The sequence below is a fragment of the Fusarium musae genome, chromosome 2 (assembly GCF_019915245.1).
Source record: "Fusarium musae strain F31 chromosome 2, whole genome shotgun sequence".
NCBI lineage: Eukaryota > Fungi > Ascomycota > Sordariomycetes > Hypocreales > Nectriaceae > Fusarium > Fusarium musae.
The window spans coordinates 572381-593700 of NC_058388.1; the positions used below are offsets into that span (position 1 = coordinate 572381).

Below are 21320 nucleotides of genomic sequence, written 5' to 3' on the forward strand. Positions count from 1 at the left end.
GTTGGGGGCTGCTGCTCCTTGGCTTCTTTGGTGTTTGGCTTGACGCTCAACCATGTGTGTCTGACACCACGACACCCTCACTTTTCCCGATGACTTTCGTTCTTTGACGACGGACAGTCCGATTCCGTAGTTCAGATGACAAAGCAGTAGTACTGTACAACGAAGGGAAGCGAGGCAAGAGAGGACCGTCGAAACTTCGAAACAAAGATCTACTAATCTTTCGCCATCCGCTATGGGCATGGCCTCGAATATCCCTTTGATCCGATTCGTCAGAAACAGCGAGGCTAGAACTCCTGAGTCGAGTCGAGTTGTTGGACCCGGCCGGTGGGCCCCCAGTGTTTCTAGGGGTCCAACCTAGAACGCTCCTATCCCAGACCGTCAACTCCTTTAAGGTACTTTGGCGAGGCAAACAGTGCGGGGCGCCAGGGACGCCCGCTAGGCCCGCTCCAAGGCTGCAGACAGAACGACTCGACTGCAGTGTGAGTGAGCCTTGTTGGTGATAGGCGCAGCGGCGCATTATCATGCAGGGACGGGCTCACGGACCGACAGTGGGCGGAATACTGTCTTGTCCTGTCTCTCCTGAGTGAGGCCTTCGAGGCGGTGATGCTACCAACCAAAATGACTGGTCATGAGCCCCCTTCCTCTTCACTCAGGAGGTTGGTTATTTTATCCAAAGTCCCAACGAAAGAAGCATTGCAAGCGCCTGTACTCCGTACACCATTAACTCGATTTTGGAACAAAGACGTCCGGAAAAAGAAACAGAGCTGTTATCACTTATCAGTACCACGCGGTACAACTTTAGTTACACCAGCGATAAGCAATGAGCCTATCAGGAGGCAGAGATTAGGACTACCCTACCTAAGCCAATACCGACAAGGGTGGCAACGCTTCCGACAACGGGGGCGCATCTGACTCTCTCAATCCCCTAGTTACCTTAGCGAGGCCCTTCGGTTGATCAGCCTCAGAAACTGGGGATTGAGATTGCAAATCCGTCTCTCTACCCTGACACGACACGACTCAGCCTGGTCAAAGACCCATTGGGAGGATACAAGCCGGCTTCACGAAAGGACTACCCCGCATTCTCGATCTTGAGACACGATATCAATTTCCATGATCGAGAGAGCCTCGTCTGCTCTTCTCTACGGGCGATATCTATTATGTGTATGCACTCTAGGTTAGGACCTTTGCTCTAAGTGATAAAATATTTAGGTAAATTTAGTTGGAGGTTAGTGGACTCTTTACCTAGTTTATTTTGGCACCATTGTTCAAAGTTTCAAGTTTTCTTGCTCGCTGAGACACACTCTAGTTATGTAACAATAGTACGGCAGCAAAAGGAAATAACGGCGCCAACGAAATACTCTATTACTTTTAAGACGAGTGCATACCAAATTACCCAAATCGTCTTGGCTGGCAATATCCCATGAAAGGGCCATTATGCTGATGCATCTTCATGGGATTGCCATTGACCCTTGGCTGAAGATGTTCCACGGAATAGTTAGGCCGGACATTTTGAGACACCGTGGAAATGCCATTGCCCACGGCCTGATTATGATGTCCCATGCTTCCCATCCTCATCCCATCATGAAGCTGTCGAAGAGGTGGCAGATGGGAAGAGAAAGCCATATGCCCGTTGTGGGGAGACGGAATGCTATGAGGATTACTGCCATCTACAGGCGTGTTTGGCGAGAACGCCCCCCAGCTTTCGACACTGGACCCTGGGGAAGTCCAAGTCATACTCCCGCTGTGAGGAGACGAAGTGACAGGAGGATTAAAGCCCATCTGCGCCTGCGCCAGCTGAAGATGACGATTCAGTTGTTGTCCTGAATCACGAGCAGCACCACCAGGAGCAGCAAACGAGACAGGTGCGTTCCGATACTGGAAACCAGCTCTGCTTGGCAGTATATTGACAGGCAATGGCTGTCGTTGACAAGGCACATCAATCTTTGGTGGCTTTGGGGCAATAAGCCTGTAACGAGGGCCTTTGGCCTCGTTGGCCTCCTCAGGTTTCATTGTCTTGGCCGCACGCCGGCTATTTATACCGGTAGGTCGTTTTGAAGGCTCGGGTTCGGGCTCCCTCGCTCTCTTTACACCTCGAGTCTTAGCCTGAGGGACGGCCTGAGGCCTGACATTGGGTGCGGCACTCGGAGCAGGTGAAGACTGGAGGACACTGTCGTTCTCTGTAATTCGTAGTAAGGCATTTACAGTTTTATCATAACTGTACGCCAGTGGGTTGGTGAAGGTTTCTTGTTGGAATAAAGGCAACCTGATGAGAACGTTATATATGGCAAGGTTCAGGGCGGTATTGTCGTGGTCGTCGATGATATCAACAACGGGAGTCGATTGGCCCTGTAGGTCTTGAGACTCTGAATTAACCTTGTCAGTTGTGGTCGGCCAAAAAGAACATGGCAAAGGATGCATATACTTACCCATTTCACCCATAGGGGTCTGGTAGTGTATCAAATCATGCTTCTGAGTTCATGATATTGATATTGACAGTAATATCGGTATAGATGGATTTGCTAAAGCCAATGATGACAAACTTATTAAAATGATGATAGGAGAAACAAAAGGAACAAAAAGGGTGATCAAGTGCCTTCTTATACCTTATTGATGTGGCAAGTACTGAGGAGTACCTCCTTCATTCTTGTCGAATATAAGCTCATAGTTGCTAATTAGAGTCTCAACACCACAATATTTACCAAATTACCGCAAAGAGCTAAAACCGCATGGCCAATGATGCAAGCCAGAGAGAAGCCGCACGAAAGCTAAACAATTCTCCGTGCCTGAACAAAACCTTCATCCTCACGCTCTGTCGAAGGCGCAGGCGATTGAGCGTCCAAAGAGGGCTCTGGAGTCTGAATCAAGCTTTGCTGTTGCCTCTCCACGTGCCTTCTCCAAGGTTTGTATAAAAAAATTGATCCCAGGCCCACGATCAGGAATACTCCACAGATGCTCCCTCCCACAATATCGAAGTGGTCGCCGATAGAGGAAACTCCATCCCAGAAACGTCCCTGAGGGTCTGCGACGTTCTGTATCAGGGAGAGGACCTGGACGATGCCGATGAATGCTGATACCACGACTGTAATTCCTGTGAGGACGATGGAATAGTACAGGATAGCCACCACGTCTCTTGAGAACGCTTTTGACGTGTATAGGGCCATCATGAGGGCTCCGTCTGTGGTGTCGAGCATGCACATGCCAGCTATCACGCATGATTAACCTCCAACTCGAAGACAGATTCATGGCCACTCACCTGTGAAGAGAATAGGAAAAATTAAAATCAACCAGATACTTGTCCCTTGCACCGCCTGAATGCTCGCAATACCCAGTATCGCAATCTCTGAGCTTGTGTCGAACCCAAGACCGAATACCACGCCTAGGGGGTACATTTTCCAAGGTCTGTCAATAACTCGAAACAACCTTTTGAAGACTCGTGTCAGAAACCCTCCTCCCTCTAGAGCAAAGTGATCCTGAATCTGAGTTTCCTCCTCAACGAATCCTTCGAGTCGAACTTGGTTTCTCCGCTCTTGCAGAAGTGTTTGCAGGCGCTGGATGAGCTTGTACAGAACCCAGCCATTTCCTATGCAGAGAATTATAAGAAATGTGGCACTGACACTCGTGCCAACTATATTTCCTACGTGCTGAAACCCATCAAACCTTTCCCTCAGAGCACCACTCGTAGCTGCGACGACGATGCATGTTACTATGACGATTGTGCTGTGTCCCAACGAAAAGAATGTCCCCACTGTAGCTGGGCGTTGACCTGATGCTATGAGACGACGTGTCATCAAATCAATAGCTGCGATGTGGTCTGCGTCCAAGGCATGGCGAAGACCAAGAACATATGAGAGAGCAGCTGGCGAGATGAGGCGCGGATGGAAGTGCAGAACGATGCCTGCAGCGATCCATACCAGGGCATTGACTGCGATGAGAGTCGCTATAGCAAAGATACTATTGTTTGGTAAGCCATTGAGGAACTTTGGTTTGCTGAGTGTTTGAAGGCGAGGGATCGTGAAGTGTGGCATTGTGAAAGATTGATGGTTATTGTCAAAGTTGTGATACAAGCTATGGTGTTGAGCTCACCACGAAACAATCACAGACGAAGAATCACAGAAACAACAATGAGAGCATAAAGAAGAATCTGTGAATAGAAGAAAAAGGGCTGATATTTTCCCACCCCCACAAACATTCTAGACCATCACAAGTCGTCGTGGTAGCATCATCAAAAGCCGGCGGGCCGTAGTGTAGTAGTGCGGGGTGGGTCAAGCCTTGGCCGCCGGCCGCCGATGTTATCTCGGTGCGGGGTGCACTCTGCATTGCATTATCGCATTCTGATGAGTAATGACGAGTTCCGTCTAAGTCTCTTCTATGCTTATTGGCCAGACAGTTGGAAGCTCTTCTCAAATGTATCCTCATCCTCCTCTGCGACTTCAAAGTCAAAGCGCGTTACATCCTCTGCAAAGGGCCAGAGATATTGACTTGTGACTCTGTAACGCATCAGTTTCTGCTTCTTCTTTGATAAGAGCGGGTAGGTTTACCTGTGATGTTCACTGCTGGCTTGATAGGCTGCCAGCGCAGCTTTGTCGTGGTGAAAACTTAACAGACATATCTGAAAGCCTTTACTCCTCGCAATCGGATCCGTAATCGACGGACCCCCCACTACAAGACGCTCGTCTTTGACGCAAGGTAATGTCTTGAGGGTTTTGAGTTCTTTGACAAATGTCTCGCGATGTGACTCGTCGACATCTGCACGAAACTTAAAGAGAACTGTGAGGGTGAATCAGGAGGATAAGTTACTTTTGAGGCGAAAGAGGAAACGCACCAATGTGAACGACTGTCATTGTGGAATGAGTGAGTATTTGCCAATTGTTTGTCTCTGTGTATGCGATGTAGGTCATTTTAAGTATCTGGGGCTTGGCTTGAACTCGCACTAACAACCGGAACACCAGGACGGGTTTGCGCCGCACGGTGGGCCGAGAGTCGGGGGAAAGCCGCCTACGCAATTTGGCCGGTGTGCCTGGAATTGTGTAATCAACTCACCGGGAAGAAAAAAGTATGTGTTATGCGATGAAGTTGAAGCTCAGTTGCCATGGGAGACCAAATAACCGTCAGTGTTAATGTAACGGTAGGTATTGCAGCCAACTCACTAACACGCAGAACTGCAGACCTCAAATTTGGCATCACCAGATATTGCACATATTCCCAACACAACTCCATCAACTCGCCTTCTTTTTTGGACATTATACTTTGCGTAGTCTGCAACAAGCTTCGTCGTTCCATCTCATTCTGCGACCTTATTTTCTGTTCGAATAACTCAGATAATGTCTGTCATCTAACATTCACGCTCCGTAGGCACGATTATACTTCCCAAGAAACACCGGAAGCTTCTCACGTCTGCACACCAATGCAAGCAACGTAAACCAGCATGCTACGTGTAGTCAACAAGTTTCATTGGATAAGAATTCTTCCACGTCATGTAGCTCGGGGGCTGAGCTAGAAACTCCATTCAAGCTTGTATATCTACACAACTTAAATGCCCTCACAAACTGTATCCCATGACAAAAACTTACAAGCTTCATCTTAACTCAAACTACATCTCATCAAACCTCAGCTATATCTCAAAAGGTTACTTCCTCCGCGTCACCAAGCCCTAAGCCCTCCCCGTAGAGCTCGTTATCCCCCCATCAACCACAATCCTCTGCCCAGTGACATATCTCGCCTCATCAGCCGCCAAAAACACAACCGCACTCGCTACATCCCACGCATCCCCCATCCTCCCCATCGGAACCTGCTCCTCCCTCCCCTTGCAAAACTCGTCATACCCCTTCCCAAACCTCTCCGCCAGGCTTCTTGTATAAGGCGTGTTCATAAGCCCAGGCACGACCGCGTTTAGGCGCACGCCTTTAGGAGCGTAAATTACGGCGGTGGCTTTGACGAATTGTAGAATTGCTGCTTTGGCGGTGTTGTAGGCTACTTGGGGTTTGCCGATGTATCGGAGTCCTGCGATGCTGGAGATGCAGATTATTGAACCGGTATTTTGAGATTCCATTATTGGGAGGACGTGATGGCATGCGAGATAGACGCTCTTGAGGTTGATGTCCATCTGCGAGTCCCAAACCTCCTCACTCATAGATGCAGGATCTCCGGGTTGGGACTGTCCAACACTTGTTAGAAGGATATCGATCCGCCCATGCTTCTTCATACAAGCATCAACGAGCGCCTTTACAGAAGCTGAGTCTGTAGCATCTGTGGCGATGATATCGCATGTTCCACCCTCTGCTTCGATAGTCTCTTTGGTCTTTGTAGTCGAAACGAGTGTTCTGTTTCCGCCAAAGATGATAGCTCCCTGTCGTGCCAAGGTCACGGCGCATGCTGCACCGATTCCCCAGCCCTCGGTGCCTGTTTGGCCGAGACCGATTATGAGGGCAACTTTATTTGAGAGGTTGAGCATAATGAGTAGAGAGTCAAAGAAACAATGCAAGGATACCAAGAATGGTAATTTCGTACATCATACTGATGGCCCTTTTATTATATCTGGCTATTCTCCTGAGTTAGTGTGTAGCGGGCATCTCCCGTTGTCGTGTAAGTGCTCCATCGGCCATATTGCGTGATGCCCGACGCGGGGTCATCCCGTCTGCACCTCCAACGCCGATATGTGATCATCGCCGCGGGGAAGAGTAATACATAAACACTGATAGGCCGGTACTCAATCCCCTGTAATCATATCTTCCTCCAATACTCGATTCTTTGCTCAAAATGTCAGACCCCAGGAAAACAGTGGTGAACCCAGACTACGACCTCGACCAGCCCATCACATCAAAAGTCGGCCTCCGCCAAGGCCTCGCCTCCTACGGCGATCCTCACTTCTCCCTCTTCCTCCGCAAGGTGTTCATCAAAGCCCTCGGCTACAGCGAAGATGCCCTCTCACGCCCCATCATTGGAATCGTGAATACATACTCTAGCTTCAATCCCTGCCATGCCAATATCCCCCAGCTCATTGATGCTGTAAAGAGGGGTGTTCAGCTCAATGGCGGGTTGGCGATTGACTTCCCTACTATTAGTATCCATGAGAGCTTCTCATCGCCGACGAGTATGTATTTGAGGAATCTGATGAGTATGGATACGGAGGAGATGATTGCGGCGCAGCCTTGTGATGCTGTTGTGTTGATTGGTGGTATGTTAATCTTGGGAGCATACTGAATGATGGTGATACTGATTGGAATAGGTTGTGACAAGACTACACCTGCTCAACTGATGGGAGGTATCTCAGCAAACAAGCCCATCCTTCATCTTGTCACTGGCCCAATGATGCCCGGTAGTCATCGCGGCGTGCGCATCGGAGCTTGCACAGACTGTCGCAACAACTGGGCCAAGTACAGAGCAGGAACTCTTGATATCGAAGATATTTCCGCTATCAACGATGAGTTAGCACCAACTGTGAGTTCTAATCATCCAGCTCATGGCCCTAAGTCTAACAATACCAGGGAGGAACTTGTGGTGTCATGGGCACAGCATCTACCATGGCCTCCATTCTCGTTGGACTCGGCATGATGCCTTTTGCTGGCGCCACTGCCCCAGCTGTATCAGCAACAAGGTTGCGAATTGCAGAAGCCACCGGAGGACTCGCCGTTGCAGCTTGCAAAGACGTTGAACGGCTGCGGCCGCAAGCTTTGCTCTCGCGGGAGTCGTTCTTAAACGCCATCACGGTACTTCAGGCAATCGGCGGTTCAACGAATGCTGTAGTCCACCTGATGGCTATCATCGGCCGCCACCCCAAGGTTGCGGGCACGATAACATTGGAGACCATCGACGAGATTGGTCGCAAGACACCGTTGCTGGTTGATCTGAAACCAAGTGGTGATAACTACATGACAGACTTTCATAACTCAGGTATGTCATTCATCCTGCTGTGGAGTTACCACTAACAAGTTCAGGTGGTATGCTCGCTTTGTTCCATGAACTCAAGCCTCTGCTTCATCTCGATGCATTGACAGTCACGGGCCGAACACTAGGAGAAGAAATTGCCCACAACTCTCTAATCCCCGTTCCTCGAGAACTAAGTGTCATTCAGCCATTTGACAGGCCATTATACCCAGCGTCTTCTTTGGTAGTGTTAAAAGGCAACCTGGCCCCAGGGGGCGCCATCATGAAAGCCAGTGCTTCCAAGTACAGAAAGCTATTACAGCATACCGGCAAAGCCGTCGTTTTCGCAAACTCTGCGGACATGGCAGAGAGAATCGATGATCCTGATCTGGACGTGTCACCCGACAGTGTCCTGGTCCTCCAGAATATTGGCCCAATTGGAAACCCCGGTATGCCAGAGGCAGGTATGATCCCAATCCCAAGAAAGATTGCCTCTCAGGGAGTATTGGATATGCTGCGTCTATCAGACGGCCGCATGAGTGGAACAGCAGGTGGGACAATCGGACTGCATATCTCTCCAGAATCAGCAGATCCCAACTCCCCACTCGGTATCGTCAGGAGCGGCGATCTCATCACACTTGACGTCGAAAAGAGACAGCTCTCTGTCGATCTATCTGACGAAGAAATATCACAAAGGATCCAGGAGAGACTCAAGATCTTCCAGCAAGCCGAGGGTGCTGCCACACCATGGGTGAAGAGGGAGAGAATGAGAGGTTATCGGGGCTTATACATGCGGAGCGTGAACCAGGCTGAGCTGGGAGCTGATTTTGACTTTTTGACTGCAGAAGGGCCGCAAAAGTCTCAATACTAATGAACAGGTTTAGATTGAGTCTGTTGGAATAAGGCCTTGGAACAAGTCGCGAACAATATTATCCAGATTTGTCGACTCGGTTGGCTCAAAGTATTCCGCGAATGTCTCGTTAAGTAACCCTTCGTAGAATTGGTTCTGCATGAAACCCATATCGTCGTCCATATTCAGGTGAGATGAAGATCCCTGGATGCCGTTGAACTCCTGCCCCAAACTCTCCCATGCATCTGCTGAAAGTGTAGGATCAATCACCTGTTCATTGACCTGTGGTGCAGAGCGGTCACGCAAACCCTCCGATCGTCTATTCTTCTCTCGAATGTATCGAACAGTCGATTTTCCAAGGTTATCGAGAATATCGCGACTGTGTTTGGCGCCAGACCAATGCTCACCCGTAGCACCCAAAATGCTGAGGGATATGCTCAGGTCAGACATGAAAGCGTCTACACCCGTAGAGCGGGCGATTTCCGACACTGACTGGATGCAGTACAGCAGAGTTATGGAACTGAGAACAAGCCCGTGGAAAGTAGTCCAGTTATGAACAAGCAGATTCTTCTTGTACAACTGATCAAATAGTTGTAGGCTTTCACGAGCACTTTGGTGACACTTTATCAAAGCTTCTTTGGGTGGCTTAGGTATTGCCGGGCTAGGTCTCAATAAAAGCATCCGCAGACCGTGGTATCGAAGCTGACATGTCGTTCGCAGATACAATACCTCAGGGTCACCAAGACCTGGTATCTTGTCTGACCACTCATCCAGTCGCTGTAGCATGGCGTTTTGCCAGTCGTTGATGTTGGTCACTCTAGGATAAGCATATCTAGGCGTGTCTCTTATGATGCTTTGCGCGATGTATTTGATCTCCGAGTTGAGTTTGGCCGCTTCGAATAAGTGAACCGCAAATGCCATATCACTGGATGGCTTGGTGATTTGTTGTTGCCTCTGACTGACAAGCTGTTCGTCAGACAGACCCAATGGCATCTTTCCCATTAGCAGGTGCCATGAATTAACAGTATGGGCAAACTTACACGGAGCTCGCACCCTTCATCACGTAGTCCAATTGGTCGGCCCATCATTGTCGCAATGATGCGGTCGAAGGAGTAAATGACCCAGAATATCCTGGCTCGCATCTCCTGACTGAACAGGCTGTGATCTGGTCCCATGCTGATGTTCCTCTGGAGACCTTGATCGACCAAGGCAGCGATGCAGTGATAGTTGAGATACCAGACATTGAGACGAACGCATGGGCTATGTATAGTAAAAATTAGAAGTAAGACAAGACACTGAATTCCTTTGAGTGAGTTCTCAACATTTAGTTCGTCGAGATACTGTAGCGCGGAGAGACAGTACGATTCTGCTGGTATGCGAGCTCTAGTCCGAGCAGAAAGTACAGCAGATCCTATCGCCAGAACCATAAAGACCTGGAAGTGGGCGGCAGGGTCCTGGTTCTCTGTATCATAAGCCATATCCAGGTAGTCATAAAACCGATGCTGATGTAAAATTGGATATTGTAAGTTGATAACGCTGAAGTAGGCCTCACATAATTGCATTGCCGTGTCTCTGGGCGGGAGTGGAAGTGGCCTCTGGAGAGTTTCAACCAGGCTTATAGGAAAGGGAGCGTTGCGATTGGCGCGACCGACGCTATCATCTGATTTCGATGCAGAGTCAAGTAAGACTCGTGCTAGGAAATAACCACTGGATGGGCCGATATATCGTGGATCTTGGCTTGTAGCAAGGGAGACCAGTCCAATCTCGTGGGTCATGGCACTTGCTCCCGTAGGTTCCGAGGTAGATGTCACTGGGTGAGATACTGGCGGCTCATTTCCAGAATTTCGAATAATCTCAGAGTTCTGTTGAGCGGGCTCAGGGGCTGAAAGGGTAGAATTGTCTGCAACTTCAGAGCTGGTGTCGTTCCAGGCTTCGCCTAGAACAGGCGGACCTTGGGATAAGTCGACGTCAGGGCAATTCGACCGAACAATCGACTCTAGCCAATTAATCCTGTTCGTCAAAGATGCGATGTATCTATTTCGTCGGTTAATAAACCATGATGGTGCTCCAATGATCTATAGTCACATACTGGCGAGGTGCTGCATCAGCACGGGTCGATTTTCCATCGACACATTCAGCGCCAGCGCTACGACAATTGCTACAGACCGGCAACTCCAAATTACACTAACTATTGCCTTAGAACAATTCATCCAACTTTGGTGCTAAACGTACCTTTCTTTTCAGGCGCTGGCACCGAGAACAAGCCATACGTGTCCTGGGAGCACTCCGATCAGGCAAGGAGGGTCGCTTCCCATTGGAATTCCTTGTCCCGGTCATTTTCGTAATTCTGCCGGCAACGGATCGAGTTTCTCGGCGTGTATTGATGATCTGAAGGTAGGGGATGGAGATGCGAGGATGGCAAAAATCCGTCGAGCGGGGAGATGCCGCTTTAACGCCTTTGAGAGAACGGGCCTTCTCCGCTCGTATTTCCGGTGACATCTAGTATTAAAAGAATGGAGAGGATCACTTCACATGAGAATTAACAAGTATCAAAACATCTCACTAATCTTTTATGCGCTATATTGAATTATTCAATCCATCATGGCTGAAAACCAAGACTCTCAAAAGTTCCCAATCGCTGCCTCAGAAGCACGACGCTTCGTCGAAGACGTCCTCAAAGCCAATGGCATCCCCTCTGAGAATGCCTCCATTATCGCCCGCTGCCTAGTCGCAGCCGATCTCCGCGGCGTAGACACCCACGGCATGAACCGCATCCCTTCTTACATGGAGCGTCTGCGCCAAGGCGTCCTCAACGCCAGCGCCCAGCCAATCCTCACCCAAGTCACTCCCGCCGTAGCCCAAGTCGACGGCCAGAACGGCTTCGGCTTTGTAGCTGCTCACAAGGGCATGGCTGCTGCGATCGAGTCTGCAAAAGTGTTTGGGATTGGTATGGCGAGTATCAAGCACTCTAACCATTTCGGTATGAGTGCTTGGATCGTGCAGCAGGCTCTTGATGCGGATATGATGAGTTTGGTGTTTACGAATTCTAGTCCTGCGCTTCCTGCGTTTGGTGGGAAGAGTAAGCTTATGGGTGTTTCGCCTATTGCTTGTGGTGCGCCTGGTAAAGGACCCATGGAGAACTTCATCCTTGATATGGCGCCTTCTGTGGCTGCGAGGGGGAAAATCTACAAGGCGAAGAGACGGGGTGAGAAGATTCCACTGGACTGGGCTCTCGACGCTGAGGGTCGTCCTACGGATGATCCTGAAGCTGCTCTCGGTGGCGTCATGCTACCAATGGGTGGCCCCAAGGGTTCTGCACTGTCAATCATGATGGATGTCTTCTCAGGAGTTCTATCAGGCTCAGCATTCGCTGGCCATGTCACTGGACCCTATGATCCTTCCAAGCCTGCAGATGTTGGTCACTTCTTGGTAGCTATCAAGCCTGACCTCTTTATGAGCCTGGATGAGTTTAGAGAGAGAATGCAGTACCTTTACGAGCGTGTCGTTGGGTCAGAAAAAGCTGCTGGTGTTGAGAGGATTTACTTCCCTGGTGAGATAGAGCAGCTGGCTCAGAAGGAGAGGGAAAAGACTGGCATTCCGCTTGTGCAAGCTGAGATTGATGCTTTGAATGCTGAGGCGAAGAAGGTTGGGGTAGAACCACTGAAGTTTTGAGCATATAATTGTAACATTTTGATAGCATCGTGAAATTGGAGATCATTTGTTTTAAGAGAGAAGCCAATGTGATCAAGTTATGCGTATATCACCTCCTCTCATGTGTTCAGCATCAATCGTCGAGTGAGGAGCCATCGTTTCTCTCAGCAGATCTAATGAGTCTATTTAGCTGTAGTTAGTTTTTCTCCCCCGCTAATCCGTGTATCTCATTGAGTCTTTGGCTGTGATCCCTTCACATACTTAGTATGCTGTCCAAGCGTAACCAACTTGAACCCCCCATCCTTCTCAACCTTGGATATCCTAATCGACGTAAACGCCACACTGCCCCCAACTTTATCCGCCGTCGAGACAATCTCAACCGTATCTCCCAACTTCGCAGTGCTCGGATAACTAATATGCATATCCACACTCGCACCAGTCGTCTCCCTCAAATCCCAACTCGCAATAGCCAGACCGGTTGTGAAATCAATGATGGTAGCTGATACAGCGCCGTGCAAGTTTCCACTGCTGTTTAGATGGTTCTCATTCAGTACGAGGCGTGTTGTTACGCTGCCCTGCGTTGTGCTGATGAGTTGCGCCGAGGACATGACGAAGTTGTAGATGGGGCTTTTGGCGCGCAGACGGTCCATGAGGGATTGGACGTGAGCGGTTCTTTGGACTTCTGAGGAGTCGACATCTGGGGTCTGAACGCGAGTCGAAGGCGGCTCAGACATTTTGAAGAAATTGAAGCTGGGAGTGTTTTTGTAGAGATTGTTTATGAGTCTTATTCTTGAATAGTTCGTCTAGCTGAGTTCTTAACAGAAATTTCCTCATCGGGCAATTCCCGCCCCTCCTTTGATGAATATCCTCCCTTCTCGCATACCAAACTCCTACCTAAACCTTCTCAAAAACATCCTTCAGGTAATCGAACGCACCCAGTGGAACACCCTGTGTGCGCATGATGCAATACGCACTCGTGAGGTGGAAGTGAAAATTGGGGATTACATATTCGCTCACATATCGCTGGCCCGTGAAGCGAAAGTTTCCCATCTTGCTCTCCATAATAATCTCCTCGTTCTCTTTGCCGTTGATGACCTCAGGGTCTACACCCTCCAGAACTTCAATTGTGCGGGTAATGCGTGCTTGGAGCTGTTCGAATGTTTGCTCGTCGTCTTCGAATGTAGGAATATTTTGGGCGCCGAGACGGGAGGCGAGGAATTTGGCTGTGTTGGAGCAGGATTGGACTTGGTACGGGAGTCTAACGAGTGTTAGTCGGGATTCGCATGAGAATCCAGTAACCTACCCTCTCATATCGGAAATCAGACGGTATGTAAGAAGATCTTCATGATTTATCTCCTTATCATCACAGAACTTTGCGCCCTTCTGGAGCATAAAGGACAAGTTCTTGAGGTACTTGACCAGCACGGGAACACTTTGCTGGTAAAGGGTTGTCATTTTACGGCCTAAGGATTGGTGCACTAGGATATCTGTTGTTTCAGCTACCATATGGGCATAATGCCAGCATATATACCAGCTCTCGACCTTTTTCCTCTATTCGCCCGGCACAATCTCACATATCGCTTCTAGGTACTTGGGAGTCCGGAACGCTGACTGCAGCGTAGGATGTAGTTAGTGCTTATTTGAATGAACTTTGACCACCCTTGAAACGTGTAAGACTATTCGATGATGCTGAGATGTTGTACACCGATGCCCTACGGATGTAGCACCAAGTTACAGTTCTCTCCCATCAGGCAGGATGATCGGCTGACGGAACTTAGGCGCTGTGTAGGCTGACAGAGGATGCATAGATCCTCCTATATTTATTTTATACGTATCTTATTTGTCATCTGTAGTGATTTCTCGGAAGGTCGGCGCATATATCAGACTTTGGCTTGCTTGGATGGATGTCGCTGGCCGAAGGGGTACTCTCGCACATCAATAGCCTTGTTGGTACTACTAGACAGTCATTCATACCCATTCGACAGCACAACGCTTATAATATGCTGGAACTTTACCATGTAACGTCTGAGTATCATCTAATTGAATCCAACTAGCCTCAAGTCCCGCGTGATGGTGTTTAGTGTCCTGCTCGGGATGTCTGCCCAGGGCCCAATGAGGTTTTGACGCAGAAGTTCAAAACATTATCACAAGGAATTTGTTCTACCATGCTATAAAACAACTAGATTTGGCCAACCAGATTATTTATTGTGAAATTTAGGCATTTACGTATTGACAGACGATGAGGTCAATCATTGCTACCAAGCCAAAGTTTGCCATGCACCTCCTCCGAACCAACCCCGAACCCCCGCAGTCTTGATCACTAACAACCTTCAATCAACACTCCTCCCATCCAACGCAACCACAAACAACCCATCAACAACTCAAAATGTCACTCCCAATCCTCGACCACTTCGCCATCCTAGTCTCCTACCAAACCCTCCAAACCGTAACGCACTCCCTCAAAGACTCTCTCCTCGTAATCGACGGAGGCGCCCACGCAGATGGCCTCACAGTCAACAAACTAATCCATCTCGCCGACGGCACATATCTCGAGTTCATCGCCTTCGTCGAGGGCGTAGACCCCGAGAAACGCCGTACTCACCGCTGGGGAAACCTCGAAGAGGGGAAAATCGCAGATTGGGCTCATACGCTACCCAGTGAAGCTGATTACGCCCAGTTGCAGAAGAGGGTGGCTGATGCGGGGGGTGGTGTTACGTATGGTGATCTTACTTCGCTGCAGAGACATAGGCCTGATGGGGTTTTGATGAAGTGTCTTGTTTCGGTGGCGCTGAATGAGGAGGGTGGGAGGATTTTTCCTGGGACGGTGCCGTTTTGGTGTGTTGATGAGACGGAGAGGCATTTGCGATCGCCGTTTCAGGCGGAGAGTGGTGATGGGCTGCATGAGTATACGAAGCATCTTTCGCATGCTAAGGGTGTATCGAAAGTGACTGTTCTGCTTCCTGAGAAGGACATTGCGACATACAAGCCTGTTTACGATGCTATTCACAACCAGAAAGCAACCTCTGGATCGGATAGATGTTCATGGCCTTACGATCTTCCAGCTGGACCAAACTCAGGAAGCAACCAGGTCGTCCTGTCGAAACTCGAAGGTGGAAATGGCAAGGCAGAGATCAAGTTGACACTTCTGGGCACAAAGGATAGCCCCAAGTCCATCGAGCTACTTCCAGGTTTAGTCGTCGATTTTGAACACACCGATTAGACAAAACACTTGTTATTCGGGTATCTAGAAATAAAAAGAAGAAGAAAAAACTCCCTAGTCCAGCATCAATGCCAAGTCATCGTTCACTGGTTCGTCTTCCCAAAGATCGAGAGTTTCCATATCCTCCATTCTCGGACGATCATCCCTCTGGAGCTTGACCTTGAAGTTGATCTCTGAAAAGTCCTCAGAGTACCATCTCTTTTTCGCATTCTGCCTCAGACGCTCATTGATCTCATCGCAGATCCTCAGCAACCCGTCCCCCATAGGAATCTCCCGCACAACTTCATCGTAGCGCCTAGTGTTCTCATGATGGTTTATACTCCACCAATGGCTATTATCCGCAATCCCATACGTGAGAACAGTTTCTCTGTCTGTCATTTCCAGTGGGGGTGTGAACATGGGTACTAGACTTGCGACGGCAGAGATAGTCTCGATGACTATACACTGACCGCAACTATGCGATAGAACACCGCTCTCTGAGAATGTGGGCGGTATCTTGTAAACGCCCTCCATGGTGGTGGGCATGAACTTACCTGAGTGGGGATGAGGACAGTCTCTGTGCGGTGAGAAGACGACCCGGCAAGATGGACAAGATATTATTGGGACTCGTCCTTCTTCCATTTTCTTCACGGCTTCGTCGATCATGGTGTAGAGACATTTGTGTCCAAACATGTGACCGCAAGGTAAGATGCAAGCTCGGTGGGACATCATTTTCTGCTTATCGGTCAGACCTTCATCGGGACTAAAAGTGTGGTCGTGGCGAAAGATGGACATGTCATTGAGACAAATTCCGCACTCTAGATGGAGGTGGTTGAAGAGCTCTGGGTCTTCGATGAGGGAGTCTCTGAGACGAGGCCAGAATGGTGTGGTCCACGCCTGTATGTTGTGTTGGGGTTCGGGGTGGATGATGCTGCTGATGGACATCTTGTTGACGACAGTTGTGGACATGATGAATGGTGGTTCTTTTGGTTAAGCACAAGATAATTGGTTCAAGTGAATATCTAAAGGGAGAGTTGTTCTTATAGGACGCAAATTGAGGGAAATTATATTTATTTAGCTGTTTGATACCCTGATTCAGTGTCCGTTGCTGTTCGGCAGTGTCTGTCAGATACTGCGTGAACATAGTCGTTGACAAAGACTTTTATTGTTCACCCCCCTTTGAGTATGCCGAATAATCTTGACAATTTTTTGTCCTTGACTGTGTCAGTGCCAGACAAAGAACACTGTTGATTTCAACTACTGGTGGCTAAACATATGTAGTATACTAAAACCAAGTGAGTGTCGGTAATCCGGCAAGGAATCGCTGCAGATGAACGGCACTCGAGCTTCATCACGCAAACGTGCGCCTTATCATCTCAATATTCCAGTGTCAGAATTTGCATCTATACTGGCACTGGCAGTTTTCATCTTGACGCAGACTGTTCATTTCCCGTCAAGCTGTGATCGAGTTACGACAGTGGCAGAAACGGCTGTATCTGATGAACAGCACTCCAGGCTACGAAGTGAATGAATGTGAAGAACCATAGGATATAAACCAAATAATAATCCTTAATGACTAACTGTAATCCTTCCTCCTCATCACATCCCTTCCATCATTCTCGATCCTAGATCATCTCATCACTTCTTAACTTACATCCTTCATCATGCCCACCATGAATCCGGCCATGAATCCTGGAACCATCATCGACGCAGTCCACAGTGATATCGTCCCCATCACTGACATCTACTGGCCATCCTTCAAAAAGGCAGTCGAGAATGATCCTCAGCAACTTCGCCCCATCGACCTGACCTGCACTATCTGCACAGAGCAGATGTCAACCCAAGGATCCGGAAGTGGTTCCATCCATTGGATCCCGAAACAAGGTCGCCAAATCTCTCATGATGCACAGATCCTCCCCTGTGGCCATATGGTTGGCGGCTGCTGCTTCATGAACTGGCTTAAGAGTCAGTTTGAACGATTTCAGGGCAGAGAGTTCTACTCTTGTCCTGTCTGCAACACGGAGATCGTGAATCATCCTGAGTGCGGGCATCTATGCCATGGCCAGCGAATCCCACACTTGATCGCCAACTATTCCAAAGTCCCTCTTGTTCTGAGCGAGGGTGGTTTCATCCACGCTCGATGTGCAGGATGTGAGATCCAGCGTACCTTTTCTGAGATGACCCAGTACACCAGTGTCTACAAGTGGGAAGATGAAGTCGAGTCTACCAACCAATACATCACCCTTGGCTTTTTAGACGAACGTCCTGGCGGGTTCCTGTACATGGATGGCTCTAAAGACCCCAAGCGACCCCTTTGTGATCGTGTTCGAAGACTTCGAACTCCAGAGGAGTTGAAGACTATCTGGGAAGCCTATAGACAGGTCTGGGTGTTGAAGTTCAAGACCTTTTGGATTTCGCACGATTTGTCCAATGTAACTCTGTGTCTTTACTTGATGAAGACCGTGAAGCCACTTCCCGAGACGCCCCAGACGTCCAAGGCACAGAGCATCTTTCGTCGGGTCTTCTCTTGGGGATCTTCTACCTGATCGGTTGTTTAACGAGTACATGAGTTATGATGTCTTGGAGCTGAAAGATTGGATTAAGAACCGAGCCATTAGAGCTCTTTGCCTTTATGGCTGGTTTATTGTATATTTATTTGCATTTTTGGGATTGCGATTGGATGATGAACGACACAGGCTGGTCCGGAGCTTAGGCAGATGTTTAGGAAATACTACTGGATATTAGACCAGAACCTATGACACTTTTATTATGTATGAATTGTGACAGTTATTTTGAACTTCGGCATGTTGAGTAAAGTGATTAACTACAGTTATTAAGTTTCTTTAAGGACTATGACGGCGTTTGAGATGAATGTCTCTCTATCTCATCACTGTGTTTGTTTGACTGAAGGCAAAGACAATGCGGGATGAGTCAATTCTGCACCGACTGTAACGAATTTAGTAGGGTTTCATATATTTCTGTGAATCTTCTCACCCTTAAGTAGTCACTGAATATGGCATTGTCATGATTTGACGTATCGAGACGGGCATGGTGTTTTGAGTGAAGTGCCAGCCATCGCAAACAACTCTTAGCAAGCAATCACTTACATCACCTACCACCCACTTACCTTGTCTGCTTTTCCTTTCATCGCTTTAACATGGAATTCCGTTTTTCAAGTTGGATTCTATTTCTCATCTGCATTTGGGGCTGATGCTTCTGACGTCAAAAGTGCCAGCAACGCTGCTAGCTCAAGTTACACTTGCCAGTGGCAGCCCGTGATTCATCTAACGAATTCATTAATTCTTTGTTTACTTTGCCCTTCTCTCCCGCACGTGCATAAATCGTCTCTTAGACTTCATCATCCCACTTTCTTCTCACAGTAGCAACCTCATACTCTCAGCACGTTCGCTCTCCGCCCGCGTAACCATGGATGAACCTGCGATCCAAATCATCACTCGCCCACCAGAACCGCCGGAGGATAAGCCCAAACCTGAACCGCTCTCCGTCTGGCGCGATGAAAACGGCAAGCTTTACTTTCGCCATAATCCAACGGTTCCCATGCTACGATATCCCAACAGCAAGGCGGCGATAGAGAAGTCCGATGACGACCCAACCAAATGCAAAGATTGCACTCGCGAGTGTCTCTTGGCCATCCGTAGGCATCTCCTCTCTCGCAGCTTTCCAGCTTGACTAATTCGCACAGCAAACGAGGCGATGGAGAAAGATATCCGTGACCTTGAACTTTTGAATGAAAAAGAGGGTGAAGATCCCAAACCCAAGAACCCCAAGTATAGTTTCGACAGGGAAATGCACATGCTATCCAGAAAAGGGGCCAGCAAATTCGACATGTACAAAGCCGTCAAGAGACCCAAGAACAAGAAAGAGACCCTTGGAGATATCATAAATGAACGGGACGCACTCAAGAAAGAGAAAGTCGGCCTCAACAAGGAGCGTTCCAACCTGATCAAAGCACTCAAGGTCAAGAAAGCAAACAAGATCAGAGACGAAACACCAGCCAATATCACGGAAAAGAACGTCGCGGAGATGAAGAAACTCTCCGAGTTCATCGACGCCAGAATCAAACGGTGGAATAAACACGACGAGCCCAAGAGTGAACAGATGATGGTAGCGGACGCCAAGTATACTCTCGAGTCATTGTACAAGCACCTCCAAAACTCTTTTGTCGATTTCGAATATGAGGAGGATATAGACGTGTGCCGTGTCTTGGACTTGCCTTGCTATGGAAGAGCGTTTGGTGAGGATATTGAGGACCACCTGCATGGACCGGAGCATATGGTAAGTATTTCGCACACCACTTCAGTTCGGTCTCTAATGCTTCTAGGCCTGGGATCGATCAATGAAGGGAAGAGTCCCGCTTTATCTTCAGTACAACCGACTGAAGCGCGAGGTCGATGACGGCCTTTCATACCAGGAGGGTCTGTTGGCGGAACTTGCTGTTGACCCTTATTCTTACTAGGTCAGAAGCAGACATACACGTTTGAGTTTAGTTGAGACACAAGAATTCAATAGCTTAAAAGAGTCTATTTCTGGCCCCATTACCAAATCCCGCAAGCGACCACAGACGGCACTCGTGTAGATCCCATGTAGTGTTACAGTACAAATGTGCGCCCCTATATAACCCAGGAAACAAAAGAAACAATGCTCGGCGGGTACCAATGATCCATATCTCGCCAGCCCAATTCTTCCAACGCGTGACTCTCTAATCGGCACGCGATCCGCTGCTGTGACGAGCACGTTTTCGTCCACTGCTTGTAGCAGGATGCATCTTGTCGTTTCGCTCCCTCTTGAGCTTGTCGTCCAAGACGCGGGCTGTACACCGTTAGCACAAAAATCTCCTCTCTCCAACGCTGCGAACATACTAAGAACATCGTATCCGAACTGGGGGTGCTCCAAGCACAGAGCCTTGAACTCCTCCTCCGCCTCGGCGCGCAGGGTGTGCGAGCGCGTGGCCCAGAAGCTTGCGACGGGCGCGCGGATGGTGGTGTCGTCGTTGCTGGTGTAGGCGTAGACGTAGCGAGCGTATGCGATCTCGCCCTTGGCGGTGGAGTTGACGCAGTGGATCTTGGAGCTCGAGAGGGCCTTGAGACCAGAGACGCCAAACTTCTCGGCGAGTGTGTAGATGCGGGCGTGCTTGAGGAGCTGGTCGCCGCTGTTGTCGACCGAGGGGACTGAGGGGTCGGACTCGAGGACGCGCTGGCCGGGGAGCTTCTTGGGGAAGTATTCGCCTGTGTAGAGGTATTCGAGGAAGCTGCCGACGGTCTCGATGTCGTAGTCGGGGAGCTCAATCTGACGAGGCTGCGGGAGAGATTAGAAGCGTTTCACGGCTGGCGCAAAGGCTCCGAAGTACTAACGCTGCCGTCCTCGACGAAACTATCGCAAATGTCCTTGAAGTAGGGGCTTTGCGTCAAAAGTCCCTGATGCGCTGAGAGGATAGATTGGTCGCCGGATCCGATGAGCAGGGAGACAATTGGGCTCATGAGGTAATTGGCAAAGGTTACTCTGGGCTCTGCGATCTCAGAGTCGGCGAAAGGAAGCTCGGTGTTGTCGGCATTCTCATTCTCCTTACCCTCTTGGGTAGCCTCTGGCGCAGTATCCTGCGTGTTCTGGGTCTCAGACATCTCAACATCGCCGGTGGGCTCAACTGAGTCCTCGGGCTGGTCGGTAGACATGATTGCGAATGAATTAGGAGCCGAGTTGGAAAGGAGTGATTAGTTCAATTGCTTGAAACGAGCGGAA

General features: G+C 49.1%; 12 protein-coding genes across 12 annotated transcripts; 5 read left to right on the plus strand and 7 right to left on the minus strand.

The window, feature by feature from the left end:
* Positions 1 to 1571: 1571 nt before the first annotated feature.
* J7337_002146 (uncharacterized protein) lies at positions 1572 to 2439 on the minus strand (the record flags this gene model as incomplete). Its single annotated transcript, XM_044819879.1, has 3 exons — positions 1572 to 1648; positions 1737 to 2363; positions 2427 to 2439. The coding sequence occupies 3 exons, from the start codon at positions 2437 to 2439 to the stop codon at positions 1572 to 1574; spliced, it is 717 nt and encodes a 238-aa protein (XP_044684179.1).
* Positions 2440 to 5650: 3211 nt separating this feature from the next.
* Positions 5651 to 6451, minus strand: J7337_002147 (uncharacterized protein; the record flags this gene model as incomplete). The annotated part of the gene is made up of 1 exon (XM_044819880.1): positions 5651 to 6451. One exon carries the CDS (start codon positions 6449 to 6451, stop codon positions 5651 to 5653), a length of 801 nt encoding a protein of 266 aa, XP_044684180.1.
* Positions 6452 to 6756: 305 nt separating this feature from the next.
* J7337_002148 (uncharacterized protein) lies at positions 6757 to 8734 on the plus strand (the record flags this gene model as incomplete). Its single annotated transcript, XM_044819881.1, has 4 exons — positions 6757 to 7174; positions 7226 to 7437; positions 7485 to 7890; positions 7935 to 8734. 4 exons carry the CDS (start codon positions 6757 to 6759, stop codon positions 8732 to 8734), a joined length of 1836 nt encoding a protein of 611 aa, XP_044684181.1.
* Positions 8735 to 8743: 9 nt separating this feature from the next.
* On the minus strand, positions 8744 to 10191 carry J7337_002149 (uncharacterized protein; the record flags this gene model as incomplete). The annotated part of the gene is made up of 2 exons (XM_044819882.1): positions 8744 to 9706; positions 9754 to 10191. The coding sequence occupies 2 exons, from the start codon at positions 10189 to 10191 to the stop codon at positions 8744 to 8746; spliced, it is 1401 nt and encodes a 466-aa protein (XP_044684182.1).
* A 1123-nt stretch (positions 10192 to 11314) lies between these two features.
* Positions 11315 to 12385, plus strand: J7337_002150 (uncharacterized protein; the record flags this gene model as incomplete). The annotated part of the gene is made up of 1 exon (XM_044819883.1): positions 11315 to 12385. The coding sequence occupies one exon, from the start codon at positions 11315 to 11317 to the stop codon at positions 12383 to 12385; it is 1071 nt and encodes a 356-aa protein (XP_044684183.1).
* A 112-nt stretch (positions 12386 to 12497) lies between these two features.
* On the minus strand, positions 12498 to 13098 carry J7337_002151 (uncharacterized protein; the record flags this gene model as incomplete). The annotated part of the gene is made up of 2 exons (XM_044819884.1): positions 12498 to 12546; positions 12626 to 13098. 2 exons carry the CDS (start codon positions 13096 to 13098, stop codon positions 12498 to 12500), a joined length of 522 nt encoding a protein of 173 aa, XP_044684184.1.
* A 160-nt stretch (positions 13099 to 13258) lies between these two features.
* J7337_002152 (uncharacterized protein) lies at positions 13259 to 13819 on the minus strand (the record flags this gene model as incomplete). Its single annotated transcript, XM_044819885.1, has 2 exons — positions 13259 to 13622; positions 13668 to 13819. 2 exons carry the CDS (start codon positions 13817 to 13819, stop codon positions 13259 to 13261), a joined length of 516 nt encoding a protein of 171 aa, XP_044684185.1.
* A 931-nt stretch (positions 13820 to 14750) lies between these two features.
* Positions 14751 to 15584, plus strand: J7337_002153 (uncharacterized protein; the record flags this gene model as incomplete). The annotated part of the gene is made up of 1 exon (XM_044819886.1): positions 14751 to 15584. One exon carries the CDS (start codon positions 14751 to 14753, stop codon positions 15582 to 15584), a length of 834 nt encoding a protein of 277 aa, XP_044684186.1.
* A 54-nt stretch (positions 15585 to 15638) lies between these two features.
* On the minus strand, positions 15639 to 16532 carry J7337_002154 (uncharacterized protein; the record flags this gene model as incomplete). The annotated part of the gene is made up of 1 exon (XM_044819887.1): positions 15639 to 16532. One exon carries the CDS (start codon positions 16530 to 16532, stop codon positions 15639 to 15641), a length of 894 nt encoding a protein of 297 aa, XP_044684187.1.
* Positions 16533 to 17227: 695 nt separating this feature from the next.
* Positions 17228 to 18109, plus strand: J7337_002155 (uncharacterized protein; the record flags this gene model as incomplete). Its single annotated transcript, XM_044819888.1, has 1 exon — positions 17228 to 18109. The coding sequence occupies one exon, from the start codon at positions 17228 to 17230 to the stop codon at positions 18107 to 18109; it is 882 nt and encodes a 293-aa protein (XP_044684188.1).
* An 880-nt stretch (positions 18110 to 18989) lies between these two features.
* J7337_002156 (uncharacterized protein) lies at positions 18990 to 20040 on the plus strand (the record flags this gene model as incomplete). The annotated part of the gene is made up of 3 exons (XM_044819889.1): positions 18990 to 19218; positions 19267 to 19859; positions 19906 to 20040. The coding sequence occupies 3 exons, from the start codon at positions 18990 to 18992 to the stop codon at positions 20038 to 20040; spliced, it is 957 nt and encodes a 318-aa protein (XP_044684189.1).
* Positions 20041 to 20283: 243 nt separating this feature from the next.
* Positions 20284 to 21253, minus strand: J7337_002157 (uncharacterized protein; the record flags this gene model as incomplete). Its single annotated transcript, XM_044819890.1, has 3 exons — positions 20284 to 20393; positions 20444 to 20879; positions 20936 to 21253. 3 exons carry the CDS (start codon positions 21251 to 21253, stop codon positions 20284 to 20286), a joined length of 864 nt encoding a protein of 287 aa, XP_044684190.1.
* Positions 21254 to 21320: the final 67 nt, after the last annotated feature.